Consider the following 15,989-nt stretch of genomic DNA (forward strand, 5'->3'; position numbering starts at 1 on the left):
GATTGGGGTGTATGATATGAAATTCACAAAGAACCAATAAAAAGTTAAAAAGAAAAAAGATGACCCAGCTATTGGGCTACATGGAAGGAATGGAAGTCCAGGTCTTCTGGCAGCAAAGTCCACGAAAGTGTGAGGCTGGTGGCTTGGTGTTCTTCCCAGCCTCTTCTGAGGGTGAACAGGTTGGTCCTGTTGCATGAACATTTCTACTACCCATGGCTGCAGAGTGTCCAAATGCCCTTCACTGTCTCCCAGCATAAAACAGGCTAGGGGCAACTTCAAGCTTTGATCTCCCTCAAGCAGCCCTGTGGTATCCTACAGTTAAATCATAAGGCCACGCTAACGAGCACCGGCTCTCTCTCCTGTCTTTCTTTCAGACACTTCTCCACACTGCCTTTTGCTCAGCTTCCACTCTGGAGGCTAGCTTTGCTCTGGATAACCTGCATTGCTCCTGCTTGGCTGAAGCCTGTCCCCAGAGTGGGTAAACAGCTCACCCCAGCACCCCGTATAAACCAGGCGCTTCAATACACTTCTCTTGGCGGCACTACCAGTGTCAGTCACATATGTTAACAGCACCTGAGGTTACAACACAGCCTCCTCCCACCAGGTTCTTGCAGCTCTGCTCCTTAGTCAGCTCAGTGGGGACACATTGCCAGCTATCCAGTATTGGTCACAAACCACAGACACATTGTGCAAAAGGAATCAGAAGAAAAATCTCACAACACAGTGGCTTTTGGAGCAGGTATGTAGGTTCTCATTTAATAGCAGTTAAAAGAGGAAGGTATACAGGGGAATGGGGGTACTCATGCTCTTTCCGCAGAGGAGTCCCCCCTTATGCAGCAGCCTGCAGCAGAGCTGGTTTTCTAGTGAGCACGAGAGGAAAAGGTTCCTTTTGGAGGTACAGATGGATCTCACTGCATTTCTCCCACAACTGTGGATCTGTGTAAAATGTAAAGGCTATTTCCAACATATCAGGGAGGAGTGACTACAATGCAGATGAATAAAAGAGAAGGAACAGAGGAGGGCGGAGGGAGGGGCATGGCAAAAGCAGTCTGAAGAAGGCTTGGTGAAGCCACTCCAAGCCTGCACTCAGAGGTCTAAGGAGAAAACTGGCCACTGCCACCCTTGGGCTTGGGACTGGCTGAGCTAGCTAAATGGACTGTCAGGCCAGATGCATGACAGTCACCGGGAGATACTGCTTTTGCTAACAGGGACTCTGGGTTCCTGTATGCTGTTCCTGCTCTTCTCCACCCACACCAGTATTACCTGGTACTGAGAGCTTTGTTTTACTTTTCCCTCGTGAATGATAAACAATAAGTGAGCCACTGACTGTCCGACCAAGGCTCACAAACCAGACTGTCTACAGGGATATGGATCTGGTTGGAAGGCAGCAGACATCCAGGCAGCAGTGTCTCACCCCACCTGAAACTCTTCAGGGCGTGTGGTCTGCAGGCATCTGAGGTAAGGTCACAGAGTCTGAGGTCTACCAGCACACATACTGTGCTCGAGTCTTCAAGGCCAGCTCAGTTTTGAGCCTATGAAGAAAATGCAAAAAAAAGTTCCACCTCATCGATTTATAACCCCCTTGACACTGTGGGTCCCTGGCTTTCACAGCTCAGAAGTAGCATGCTGCTTTTGTTAGAGAACAGCACAGGCAGATGCAGAGGCAGGAAAAGGCAGGTGGCCATCCTCACATCTCTGAGGCTGGATGAGATTTCTCTTCAGCAGGACTTTAGTGAGGAAGGTAAGAGAGTCCTTGGTCCTCCACATGTTATTCATTTTGTCTATGACAGTTCCTTTGGGACAGAGGTGGCGACTAGATAAGCAGCAAGATGGAGTGATTAAAAGTGTCCCCAAAGGACAAATGCTGTGGCAGCCCACTGTAGATCTCTAAACTGAAGGCTGACAAGCCCTGGTGAAGGGAGGACCTTTCCTTCCTTCTCAGTCAGCTGGACTTCAGGTTCGTGGAATTACTTCTCACCCTTCTCAATAAACAGAGGGCTCTGAGAGATCACCTTGTCTTTGTTCCCGCAGGCCCATGTCCTCCTATGGCTTGTAGGTTTTGAGTATTCTGTGACTCCCTTCCTGAACTTTTGGGCCATTGTGTAGCCTGATGATGTGACTTGAAGGCATAAGCAGAGCACCTGGGTAGCTGGTTCTCTCCAGTTCTAGAAAGCTGTACCTGTGTAGTGGTCTCCTCTTGTTGGTATTTAAGATTGCTACGGCAAGGGCAAGGCGTGTTCAAGATGGGGTTGGCTGTGATGGGCTAAGAGATATGGAAGTATGGCTGTCCCAGAATTGCACAATGACTAACAAAGGTAATAGGAGATTGTTTGAACAGTTTCTCCAATCATCACTGGACCTGGAAACACTTTTGTGGCATCTTGGTCAGTGTTCCATGATGCAATTATACTCTCAGCAGCAGTCGAGCTAACAGCTTCCAGAAGTCTGAGAGCAAAGAACCCTCTGGCAACCCAGGAAAGCCTTCACAGGATCTCAGGAGTCTATCTGGCTGGCTCAGACTCCAGAGATTAGAGATATGATGCCAGGAAAGCACTCTTAGGCCAGGCTAAGGGGCAGCTCAGAACATGGGAGCCTTGGGCTTGAGCAAGACAAGCCTTGTCTCTGATGTGATTTAGTTGATGATAGCTGGGCCAAAGACAACAAGCCATTAGCTACAGCTGAGCCTATCTACCTCATGGTGACAGATCCATTCTCAGAAACACCCAGTCCTATGGCGGCTGTGCCCAGGGTATAGAGCTTGGGACATTTTCTCTAAAGATGGTAGCTGTAAGGCTGTCATTAAAACATGAGTATGCAATCTCAAACATCATGAGGCTCTACCCATGGTGAGGCTACTCTGAGACCTCAGGGAATCTGAGAGTTTAAAGAGACTGCTGCTGGAGGGAGTGTGAGCCTCTCCCTCAGGGGCCTTCAGAAGCCATTGCAGATTTACATTCTGAACCAAGTGCTATGGTCATAAAAGAAGGGACAGAGATGAATGGCCATGGGGGCTGGGCTTTTAAGATTCAGAAAAATAACTCATGTAGTGGGGCAACTTCCTTTTCAGTATGGGACCGAGTGTTTATTCAGCTAACTACCCTTTTTCTGCCACAAGGCTTGGTTAGACCTACACTAATGAAACTGCCACCTATGGATCCAGAGTGAAATTGTCATCTTGCCACATGCCACACTCTCATGAGCCAATAATTCAACCAACAAGGCAGATAGATATACCTAGCTTTGGTATATTACATAGGTATGTCTGCCAGGCTCTACTCTGTATGTAAGCGAGTACTTGAGAGCAAACAGGATGTATATTATCATCCTTTCACTTTCTCGTCTCAACTCCCCGTACCAGGCACCCACTAAATTTATGGAGCGCTGGATAAGAGGTGTCCCCCCCCCCCCCACATTGGCACTGACAGTACAGCTTTCCCAGGAAAGTGTGGCAGTAACGTCCCCTAAGCCCTTGTTCTTGCTTATTCTTGTGCCTCTCTTACTATGGGGAAAGGTTATGTGAATACTGTACAGGGGTTAATAAAAAAATACATATGCTCTCTTTGAGGAAGAATGCACAAATGCAGGGCCAGCCCAGGGGAGATCCTGGACCACTGGCTACGGCAAGTGGCCTCTGTGGGTCCAAGGCCAACATTCAGGAGTGGTGGCTGCTGATGAGTCCTCGGAGCTGTTTGGCCACAGTGTCAATCAGTTTCTGTTTATCTCGCTCATTTTTCCGGAACTGTGCAAACATGTTATTCTTGCGGCTAGTGTCTTTCATCCTGAACAGAGAAGGAGAGAAAGGGCAAGGTATTTGAGATAGTCCCAGACGAAGAACAAGCAGAAGTAGGATGATGGTAAGATGTATCTTAACCATTACCCTGCGTGGAAAGGTTGGGGATATTTCCATTGTCCAGCTACTCATTATGGACCTGCCCTTCAGACACCCGTCACCTTCCTGACAACAGGTGCCTTTGGTCAAGAGCTAGCTTTAGAGGAGTCAGGTCTCTATCCTCACTTCTCCCTCACCTGACCCACTCTATGTCTTTAGATGAGCACCTTTATTTTTTTTATTTATTTATTTTTTGAGCCACGGTTGGGGATTTTTTTCCCCATCTTTATTAACTTGGGTATTTCTTATTTACATTTCGATTGTTATTCCCTTTCCCGGTTTCTGGACCAACATCCTCCTAACCCCTCCCCCTCCCCTTCTCTATGGGTGTTCCCCTCTCCATCCCCCCCCCCATTACCACCCTCCCCTCAACAATCACGCTCACTGGGGGTTCAGTCTTGGCAGGACCAAGGGCTTCCCCTTCCACTGGTGATGAGCACCTTTATAAACAAACATCTGGGACATGACACAACTCTGATGGCCAGCAGATGCCTAAAAATGTCTGGGGTACATTTATTTCATAAGCCTGCTGGGACCTAAGAGATGGAATTTGGAAGTAAGAAAGAATATTGTCTGGCAATTAAGTGCAAGAGATTGTGAGAGCCACTGTGTATCTTTGAGCCCCCATTCTACCTGGTCACTCTTTCTTGTCACTGAAAAAATGGAGTGTTAGTCTTTTGATTAGTCTCAGGATTGTGGATGAAAAGTAGTACAGTGGCCAGTGAGTAGTGCTGAGGGAAGCAGGTTCTCAAGGGTCCTACATAATCTCAGATCTTTGTTTCGGTCCTGCTAAAGCTCTGCAGGTGACATTCATGGAGTAGAAATAGTTAAGATGGCTCTGTCATGTGGATGGCCCTCCTGGGATGGCAGGGTTAAAGAAAGTAAGATGAGACTGCTGTTACTGCAGTCTCTAGGTTCAGCCAAGGTACCCTGACAGAGCCCAGGACTATGCTGTTCTCTGAAGAGGGCCTCTAATCCATGGCGTCCATTGCTGTGACTTACTCTGGCCTAGCCTCTGCACCCTGATCTGCAGCTCATAAGTGAGGTAAGTTGGCTGGCACCTTTGTTCTTAGAACTGAACAGGTTCTCTGACTCCCCTGTTCTTAGGGCTACATGGAGAAAGGCCAGAAGGTCTAAGTTACTCTCCAGCATACTTCCCAAAGGTCTTTGGCCAATCTTGAGCCTTTTCCCCTGCTTTGTGGGCAGCTTTTTTGAAGAGGGATATAGTTGGAGACCATGAATCAAAAGATAGAAATCCCACAAATGCAACTTACATCTTGTATAGATGGTATATACCAGGCCCAGTGTGTGTTCATCTATGTTTATACACCCACTGGAATGCATACAGTCCATAAGGGCATTGTGAATGACAAGGAAACACAGCCAGTTCACTCTCTGACAGTGACAGCCAAAGCTAACTGTGACTTTTCTCCCTAGTCTAAGCTCGAGTAATTCTTTCAGGCTGGAGTTTTCCATCTAGCACTCAATTCCTGCCCATATGTGGAAGCCTGCTCTAGGTTAGGAAGGAGGGCAGATGACCTGACTGGGTTGGAAAGAAGGCACAATGGCCCTTAGGGCCCTGTTGAGCACAGTTTGCTATTTTAAACACTAGTTGCACAATTATGTTTGTGAAACTGGCAGGGTTTTACATTATTCTGAAGGACTCCTCTTCCTTTTGCTGAATAAGCTATAAATCCAAACAACATAAAACCAACAGGAAAGAGGAAACAGAGAAGCCCTTTCTACATTTGCAGGACATTTGGCTTGACTGATGTTATAATTTCCTGTAGCAGTTCAGAAATATATGTCCAGAGGTGGTCTGCAGCTCCAAGGGGAGGATCCTGTACTCTACAGGAGAAAGAAGAGCCAAGAGGCAAGACGTTCTTGCCACTGGAGCCTTTGGTTGGAATCATACTCTCAGGTGCTCTGAAAGCTGACAGTCGCATGATGGTTTGTACCCAGGAAAGTGCAAAACTTAAAGTGACTCCTCCCCTTCCCTATCTCCTGAAAGTCTAGCATTCTCTCCTCCTTTAGGCAGTCCACTTTTTAGTGACACAGAAGCTTTGTCTTTTCCTAGATAGTTCTGCAGTGATATGGGTTCTTCTGTCTTGCTTCACTAGGAAGAGCCGAATTTGGAAAGAGAGGCATGGAAAGCAGCAGCCTCTGGGGAAGCAGGATCAGGCCAGAGGGCAGAAGGAACTCATCTGAGGCTGGAAGGTGTTGATAAGTGACCTGAGAAGCCTTTCCCTTCCAATATTGGGAGTAAAGATTTCAAGTCTAGTGATGGCTAGGGCTTAGCACACAGCTTTGTTGCATGCTAGGTGAGAATAGCAAGACATCACCAATTGCTAGACCTAGGGAAGAGTACAGGACCCCAAGAGAAGTGACTAAGTATCATCTCAAGCACTGGACATGATTTGCCTCTGTTGAGGACTCTTCATGCGATATATGGGTTCTAGACCCTGAAGCCACAAGCCTTGTTTCCAGGAGCTGGGATTTACTTAGGAGCTCTTCTGTCAGAGCTGAACTGCAGACTCTGAGCCAATAAGCATACCAAGCATGTCAGGAAGCTGAATGGAAGAGATCCTTTCCCTAGAGCGAATGGAAAAGTCCCTGCCATTACTCCCACCTCCAGATGAATGGGTAAACCAAAGGTCTGTAAGAGACAATGAAAGGGAGAGTGCCTATTGGGTGGCACCAGGCTAGTTTAGAAGATTAGTTTGTCAGGGTGGAGACCACTCACAGGATCAGGATTTTAGTTTAGTTATTGGCATCACTAATGGGAAATGGGAAGAATGGGAAGGAATTGCCTCAAATTGATGGAAAATTCCTAAGTGAATAATATACTTACTCTCTAGATATCCTAGAGAAGAAAATCATCAGGAGAGAGAACCATGGGAGAAAGTTAACATGAAAACATCAGTTCTCAGCATATTGCTTGGCTTTAAACACAGAGCCCAACATCCTACTCTTGCCTACTCTTTGCTTCCCCTTACATCTGGTGCATTCTCCAATCCCCCACCCCTAGAAAGAAAGATATACCTTGATACTTTTTTTTTTCTAACGCTCTATTCTGACCTGGACTCTAGCCCTTGTTTTCTAGGGCTAGAAAGCATGAAACATTGGAGCATGAGTGGCTGTCCATACATGTGGACTTTCTTCACTGCCTTGATCCAGGTATGTATCTCGAGACAAGTCAGTCTAATTTGCTTTAAGAAGCTCTGACATGGGTCTTGGTTTCTGGCCTGGAAGTTCTCAAGCAGAGCCAGGTTGCAGTATGTATCACTGATACCTGGATGACACGTTGGCCAGCTTTAAGATGTTTGGTGCTGCATAACCTAGTTCAGTGAAACCACATTTCTTTTTTTTTCTTTTTTTAAAAATATTTTTATATAATATTCTTTTTTTTTTTCTGGAGCTGGGGACCGAACCCAGGGCCTTGCGCTTGCTAGGAAAGTGCTCTACCACTGAGCTAAATCCCCAACCCCGAAACCACATTTCTGAGGCACTCTGTTCCACACATTAAACCCCAGGAGCTAAAACATGCTCCTCTGCTTATCATGTTGGTCTGAGCCGAAACCAGGTCATCTTACTATCTCGTCATCCTTAGGTAAAGACACTTTGCCTAACTAGGCTACAAGGCAATATAGAATCCTATTCTGATCTGTACTTATAACTTGCTAGAGTTAAGAATTATGACTGACTGCCAAGTACAATGGTCAAGATGGCTGACAGCACTGGAAACAGGAAAATGGTCTTGTATACCACCCCTACTCCCTGCCCACCTCTCATACAGAGCACAGGACTGGATACTCACTTCTCAAGCAGGGTCAGAGCTGTCACAGGGTTCACCCGGAGGTACTTGCAGTTGGGCTGTCCATAGTCGGCAAGATATGTGGACCAATCCCACTGAATAAAGAGGTCCAATAGCTGAAAAACACCCCAACCCCATAACAAGGGTTAATAAATAAACAGACAAGGGAAATCAGGACCCCAGAAAATCCATTATTCTTTACTACCAGCTAACTCCTGAGATAGAGAAATGAACATGTTACAAAGGCAAGAACAGCTGCAGGCCACACTACAACTAAGTGCACGTCAGATGGTAGAGCAGCTTCCACCATACGCACAAGGCCATTGCTGAGACTCCATACGAGCAGTGAGCCTCAAAGGCCAGCCTGAGGAGAAACTATTCTGAACTGATCTCAGAGGCAGGACCCATAGTACTCATCCACTTGCTAATCTGAAAAATGCTTATCATGAGTTTTCTGCATACCAAGCTCTACTTAAAGAGCTCAGAATCCAATGATGAACAAATGAGGGGGTGCAACTCAGGGCTACAATGCAACCACAGTCAGTCAGCACTGGCACTCCCCATGTCCTCACTTTTTAGACTTGCCTTACTGTTATTAACCCACTGTCCTCAACAGTCTAGGATTAGGTGGCACACTACCTAACATCTCTTCACCTGACCTTCACCTGGACTTTTCCCATGGCCCTTTTCTTACATGACACTGACATTTTTGAAGAATGGAGTCCCTCGTCTCCACTGTTCCTGCATCTTTGTTTTGTCTGATACCCTCTCAGATCTACAATACATATTCCAATGAGAATTCCACACAAGTGACACCATGTCTTCCTCTGGGGGCTATATCCTGGACTGAGTTATACGTTTTGTTTTTTGTTTTTTCCAAAACTACTACAGAATTTTTATTGTGTTATTTTTAAAAAATTGGCATTTGTTTATTTTGTGTATGAACATGCCAGGCACTGTGTGAAAGTCAGAGAACAACTTGTGAGACTTAGTTTTCTTCTGCCACCATATAGGTTCTGTAGTCCCAACTCAGTTTATCAGGCAGGCAGCTTTCCCTACGTAGCTGAACCCTATTCCATTGTTTTTGATGCAGCAAATCAGACAGATCTGATTCTCATGTCTCTTCTTACCAGTGATGTTAATCTTAACCTTGACTGCTTGGTTTAGGTCATACAAAGGTGAAAGGTATCTCAATGGTAGTCTCATTACTTCTCTCTTTATAATTAACAGATTTCTTGAGGGAGATATCACTCCAAACTATGTAAACCTTCTGGTTCTGCCCAGGCTTTGGCCTGTCATTGTTGAACAGATTTTTCTGTATCTATTGTAGTGTCTGCTCATAGGACTTTCTACTTGTTCCACTCCCTTTCACACTACTAATCCCAAATCTTCTGTGAGAAAAAGCATTGTTTCTTCCTAGTGTTTATCTAATCACACATATCAGTGTGACCTTCTGGGTACTTACTATGGCAGGACATAATCCATTAAGTCATTACTTTGTTGGCTGTTGCTCCAGCTTTAGCTACTAGGGATTCTTTGGCATTGCTCTCTATATTTTGGACCTGCCTCTTTTCTATTTTGAATACTTCCTTTCAGGTTCTCCAAGATGTTCCAAGCTTTCATTGCCCCAGACCTTAAAAATCTCTTGTCTGAGGTGCTTTGGTGCTTTCTTGGGAAAGATGGTATTTAGAAGCCAAGATCTGCACAGGGTACACTTGTTTCTGCTGGGCAACGCTTTACTAAAGCCTCTTCAGTAGACAGAGCTAAAGTAAGCATGTGTGTACCTGTATTGCTTTACCCATGGGTGCATATGTCGCAAGGCCACAAGTCTAATATATAACTCAGATTCATTCAGGTCTTGCCCCCCTTTCCTGATTACTTCGTTTTCTACAAGGAGAAGCCTGGTGGTCATTACAGTAGTTGACTTATTCCTTCCATTCAAGCATAAAGTGTTTCAGAGTTGCTAACACACACCATTATTGGGCACAAGGTTACCAACTAGAGCTCAGAGCTTGGACATGGCCCTTGTTCTAGCCCTTGGTGGTTTGCTGTCGCTGAGATAAGCTTTTCCTTCCAGCATGTGCTGTGCTGATTTTCATCTGTGCTGTCCTTCTTCCTGCCACTTCTTACCCTCACTTACATTCTGCTTAACTTTGAAAGTTCACTCTGTGGCACATGAACCGAAGCTCTAAAAGTGAAAGCCATGTAGGAAGCACAGGAGCGAGGCACGTCTGCTCACACTTACAACCCACAACAGTGATCGTTTTGTGTCTGTTGCCCCAGCTGTAGCTATTAGTAGAGAGTGGCTTTCCCACTCTCCCCTCAGCACCTTTCCATCTCCCTCTGCAAATAGCCCAGCTAGCTTTATTGTGCTTCTGTTTCTTTTGGACAAACAAGCAGATGTATTTTCTCATGCTTTCCTTTTTCTAACATGGAGGGCACACCTTCATAGGTATCTTCCTGCACTTTTCCTCCTATATTTGCACTCAATATCTAAAGTTTTTTTTTATTCAATGATTTAGCATACAAACACTGTGAGGTTTTTGGTTTTTGTTGTTTTGTTTGTTTGTTTGTTTTAAGAGTTGACAGATAACGTAGAATGTTTGGGGAGCATTTCACTGCCAAGCTGGGTGATTAAGTACCAATATTTCTGGAGTAGGACATGGTGATAAGATTAGAGATAATCTGATCAAAGGAGAACTCAACCAGTCATTAATGGTACTTTGATCTCAAACAGAGATAATTTGTTTATGATATTCATTCAGAACAGGAGAATTAAACTAAGTAGCAGGTTGTGATATTTTATTTTTGTGATATTTCATAAGCTATACAAATTAACATAATAAATCAAATAGCAACTATTTAGTATACAGAAATATGAACATATATGGATGTACATATATGCACATGACAAGAGACCCGTGTTGAAAGGCTACACTAAGTGGAGAACTTGCTTTGCTGAACGCCATATTTCTCCATTACTTTGAGCCTTCCTCTTGTTTAATATCAAGTTGTGATTCTGATTTCAGGATGGCAGGGAGAAAGAGAGAGGCAGAGGACAAGCAATATTTAACAATCATAAAGTATAAGAGTTGGAGATGGCTTCATGGCCTGCATTCTCAAAGAGGCTGTAGCTGTTTCTTTCTTTGTTTTTAAATCTTCACTGACTCTATTTCAGAGTTAGGAGCTCCTCTGAAGCTAGGCCAAACTTAAAGACTTTCTGTTTTGTATTTGTAGCTGAGAGACTAGAAAAATCCAAAGGCATCAAAAGCAAAATCTTTTTCCAGGTGTAGCTACCTAGACAGAGAAAAAGCGGGTTCTAAGAGCAGGACAAAGGCAAAGCTCCAGGAAAGAATATGGAGTGAGATGGTGTAAAGATAATGCAGGACCTGTTGACCTGTGTAGTGTGACTAGTGCACACACATCTTCAGCATGAAAGATATCAATAATTCTGGTAGACGACTTGCTGTGGCTGAAGATGGCAATCCCAAGGAAACTTTACAATCTAGTATTGATCCAAGCTCTCTGGGTACCTGTCTACCTCTTGGGCAGAAAAAACTATACAGCAAGCCTGGTAGAGGGTACAGCCTGTGACCCTCTGGACTCCAGCTAGTTACTGTGCCATTCAGAGATTGCCGATTCACAGGGAAAAGAGGATTGTTGGACACTTTTTGCCTTCCTAGCTAATTCTTCAGCTATGAACTTCCTCTCCCAGAATGTGATGCTAATAGTCTTCAACTGTCAGTTTGACTGGATTAAGAATCACCTTGCTGTGTCTGTAGTGTATTTCCAGAGTGGTTTAACTCAGCACAGAAGACATGGCACACGTGTAGGTGGATACACACAATGAACCGAAGGGGAAGATGGGGAAGGAAAGCATGATGAGCGCCATCATCTCTGCTTCCTGACTGGGTCAATGTGACTAGCTGCCTCATGATCATTACAATACTAGAGTCATTCTTATCACACCTTCTCTGCCACAAAGGAGTGTTCTCTCAAATCATAAGCCAAGAACAAGTAGATATATTTTCTCCTACTTTCCTTTTTCTGATAAGAAGGGTGCACCATAGCTGTTCTCCTGTACTTTTCCTCCTATGGAATTATATTTGAACTTAACATCTAGAAGCTTTTCCTTAATCAATGATTTAGTATATAAACTGTGTGTGTGTGTGTGTGTGTGTGTGTGTGTGTGTGTGTGTGTGTGTGTGTGTGTTTAAATAAACTAGAAGTCATTTTTAAGCAATGAAAGACCAGGGGAGACAATAAAATGCACCTGTATCTTCCTTAGGCTATTTTTGTGAGGTCTTTTGTCATAAGTAGAGTAGTAGCTCCCCAAGGGTAAAAAATGACATATATCTCCAGACTTCTCCACAGCACTGAACAATATACTTCTAGACTCCTAGTCAGGCCTGAATAAACACATATTAAAAGGAATTACAATAGGTGAGCTGACATTTTGTAGCAACAATACTGAGTAGATGATGGGCCAAACTTACTATTTGTTTTCCCAAACCAATTTGATAAAGTGGACCAAGCTAGGGTCCTTCCAGGTGGCACTAGGGGAAGACTGCCTGAGGACAAAGGAAGCATCAAACTGAAGGGATGCAGCCATACTGGGAAGGAGCTCAGCCTTGGCTATCTGACTTCAGGGTTCCAAGGGAAGGTACCCGTAAGCATCACAGAAGAGGATGCTGGTCATAGCTGCACAGGCTCCACTAGATAGCATTGGCCCAACCTCAAGTTGGTAAAACCTCCTCCTTCTAGCATGCTGAAAAGATTCCACAAAGAACAAAGAATGACAGGGACAAAGGTACACAGCGATGGACACCTTGACAGGAGCCCACCCTGCTTCCCATAAGCTTGATTTGTTGACAAGTTTTCTCTTAATCAGGCCTACTGATTTCTGCAAAAACTGCTCTGAAAGCAGCAATGTCCTTGAGCTGAAAGGAAAACTTGAGTGTGTACCTTATAAACATCCAAAAGAATTCTTCATGCTAAACATGTAATGATAGCATGTCTGTCCAAGATACTTATATAATCCCACAACATTCTAAATATGCTGTATCTTCTCTAAGTACAGTTTCATCACAGAAAGGAACACTAGGCAGGAGTTCCTTGCTCACTGACAACCTAACAGGATAAAACTCACCACATCATCATAAGACATTTTTCATAATCTATTACTTTTCAGGAGGCAGCAGGGCATAGTAAGAACAAATGCAGGCTCAGGGTTCCCCAACTGAAGAGTCTGACCACAGAGAAAGCTTTTATCAACATCTGAGGACAGACCAAGAAAAAGACTGCAAAGAAACTGCTGAACAGCAGACCTGACCATGACCCATCTGTGTTTATTGCCAGGATTTCCCCTGACCCCATGCCCTTAGCCATACAATTCAAAGAACAGCTTTGGCTTGCCTCCTGCATGACCTCAGAAATGTTTCCTGATACAGACATCTGGGCAAATGTCAGAAGAGGAATGAATGACTTTAACAAACACACTGCCAACAATGTAGCAGGCACTCCTGGGTCCTGCACAGGGGAGAGATATGAGATGCCATGTCTAGTCTTGAATTGAGGCTGGCAAGTGAGCAGATACAGAGTGATGGACACAAGATACTTTATGACACAGTTCACAAGAAGGGCTTCAAGGCCCGAGCCAGACATGCAGGGATTGGAAGGGGTGAGGGGATGCCAGGCAAGGAAACTGACAAAGCTGTCACTTAAGAGTACTTTGGAAATAACCAGGAGAAAGAAAGCAAGGGACAGATGGCCATAATGTTAAAGGCACTGTGTTTCAGCTGGCAGCCTCTCTACTCTCTGCTATTTTCTAGGGCAGATGGGGGAACTGTAATCACTACCTCCACCTCCTTTTTAAAAAATAAAGTTTTATTGGAACAGAGCTGTGCTTACTAGCTAACATTTTATCTATGGCTGTTTTTGTGTAGTAATAATTGAAGCCAGTAGCTATGACAAACACTACCACATGCCAGGAAAGCCTAAAGCTGTACTCTTGGGCTTTTCAGAAGTCTAGCTTTAGATCCAAGTCAAGAAGGGCTGTGTGAGTGTGTGTGTGTGTGTGTGTGTGTGTGTGTGTGTGTGTGTGTGTGTGTGTGTGTTGTCTTTCAACATGTGACATTTCTCATATCTATTAAATTAAAGAAAAGAAGACAGGACACTTAATCACAAGGAGCAGGTAAGAATTTCATTATTTTAACAATGGGCACCAGAATTCCTTTAGGAGAGAGAAGTGCTTGAAGAGATTTTCTGTTTGGGCAAGCCCCTCAAGATACAGGAGCATCTGCAGAGAAAGGAGGAGAAATTTGGGCTGCTGGTTAAGAGGCAGAGCTGGAAGAGAGGCAATTTAATGAACATGTGTGAGAAGGGCTAAAAGACATTGCTAATGGTCCTATGGCCTGGGCAACATGGAGACTTGGATACTAAGTAAGGAGTTTTTCTAAAGCGTTTGCTATCTAGTTTGGACAGATCTCTGGTTCCCTCCCGATGCTTGAATTAAGGCTGGCAGGCTGGCTGCCCCCTCTCCCCTGCCTCTCTCTGCTTGTATCATTGCGCACAACTAGGTAGCTGCAAGCTTACTACAGAAACAGAAGCCCAGGAGGCACAAAGACGGACAATACACAGGGGCTCACAGCAACCCAGAGGAGGCTTCTGGATTTTCCATGGGTGACAAAACTGGGACTAGAGAACCCTCCAGGGCTCTCTCGATCTCTACTCAAATCAAACCTTACAACAATGATCATGCTGCAGGCTGGCTCCAGGAGCTTCTAGGAGGGTCTCCCCCACCTCCTTTCTCCTCAGGGGAAAAAGATAGTCATGGGTATGTGGCTGGTTCTTTACTGGTCCCATAACCCTACCACTTGGATGTTGGCATCAGGAAGCTCTGTCTAGGTAGCAACAGCAGTTTCTCCCGAAAGAAAACAATATGTCCAGAAACATTTATTTATTTCAGTGATAAATGTTTCTAGGTTGCCTGTCTAAGCCTTTCCCTTTTAAGGCTATCTTGGCAGAGCAAGACTGAAAGTGTCCCCCACAGTTGTCTCCAGCTGGGGCCTGCATCAGCTTCTGGGGGAACCTAGAACACTCCTTGTGATGTTGCTCAGTGGCCGTGTCTTACTAACTACAGCATCCATTTTGTGGAGGGAACAAAGGCAGGGCCTTTCCAGTATACTATTGTTTGGGTTAGGGACTCTTATACAGAGTTGTTAACTGAACTTACACACATTCCCCAGCCAAAAGGTTTAGGAGCATCTCTGCAAAGGAACCATAGGCAGATGGTGGTTTCAACAGTGTAAGTGTAAGCAAGCATCAGAACAATGGCAGCACTCAACAGTTCAAACCACAGTGCAAACTGTAGCACCCCCTTTAGACAGGAAATCCATTGGATGTGCCAATCAGCCCTTAAAATTGAAATGATCAGAAAATATAGTTAAAATATGAGCTATGAGTAATGAACTTTTCTTAGCCTATATAAAAATACATGCCTTGAAATATTAACTAGCAAGTATCCATATGCAAATAAATGTGCACACACACATGTACATGTATGCACACATACACAGAGGTCTGTAAAGGCGATGATAGTGCTCTATACCAAACTGTAGAGGGGAATAAGATATGGATTGGAATACATTTTTTATTTACTAGTATTTATAATTGATTAATAAATTGTCATAAATATACATGAAGGGTGAATCTTTGAATTTTATTTTATCAATGGTGGTTCTCAGTGAGAAGTCTGGAGAAACTGGCTAAATATGCAAGGAAAACTATCATAACCAAGTATTTTGGAGCAACCTGCAATCTCAACACTTTGGTGGCTAAGAAGGGGGGCATCATGATTTCAAGACTAGTATGGGCTACACAGTGAGTTACAGGACAGGCTGGGTTACATAATAAGATTCTGTCAAGAAACAAAAGAAAAGAAGCGAGGAAACTATCACAAAGTCATTTGAATGTTTTTGGTCCTTTTCATAGACATGTAAATTAAGGAAAAGCTGTAGACCTTCTGTGGGTCACAATTACAAATCCCAGCCCAGGCACTTTCTCTAGGCATAAGAAAGCATGCCTAACACTAAAAGATAGTAAAGTAGAGAATGCTCTTACACACTGGTAAGCTGAGAATAAATATAGCCCAGGAAATATAGTTGGTTCTGGCCAGAAGGCTAGTGAGTGACTGCTAACTTCCTGAACCCTTTGTTTCCTCATTTGAGGAGATAGAGCTGAATAAAACTGAATTTGGAATTCCACTGCCATAATTTGGAACTAATC

General features: G+C 44.3%; 1 protein-coding gene across 3 annotated transcripts in view; it reads right to left on the bottom strand.

The window, feature by feature from the left end:
• Positions 1-724: 724 nt before the first annotated feature.
• Positions 725-15,989, bottom strand: part of Exoc6b (exocyst complex component 6B) — a 455,447-nt gene continuing 440,182 nt past the window's right edge. Inside the window, 2 exon segments of one of the 3 annotated variants that reach the window (NM_001109246.2) lie at positions 725-3,779; positions 7,707-7,819. In NM_001109246.2, the coding sequence (NP_001102716.1) occupies positions 3,653-3,779; positions 7,707-7,819 (240 nt within the window). In that variant the 3' untranslated portion in view covers positions 725-3,652. 3 annotated transcript variants of the gene reach the window in all.

Source organism: Rattus norvegicus, chromosome 4, assembly GCF_036323735.1.
Source record: "Rattus norvegicus strain BN/NHsdMcwi chromosome 4, GRCr8, whole genome shotgun sequence".
NCBI classification, from domain to species: Eukaryota; Metazoa; Chordata; class Mammalia; order Rodentia; family Muridae; genus Rattus; species Rattus norvegicus.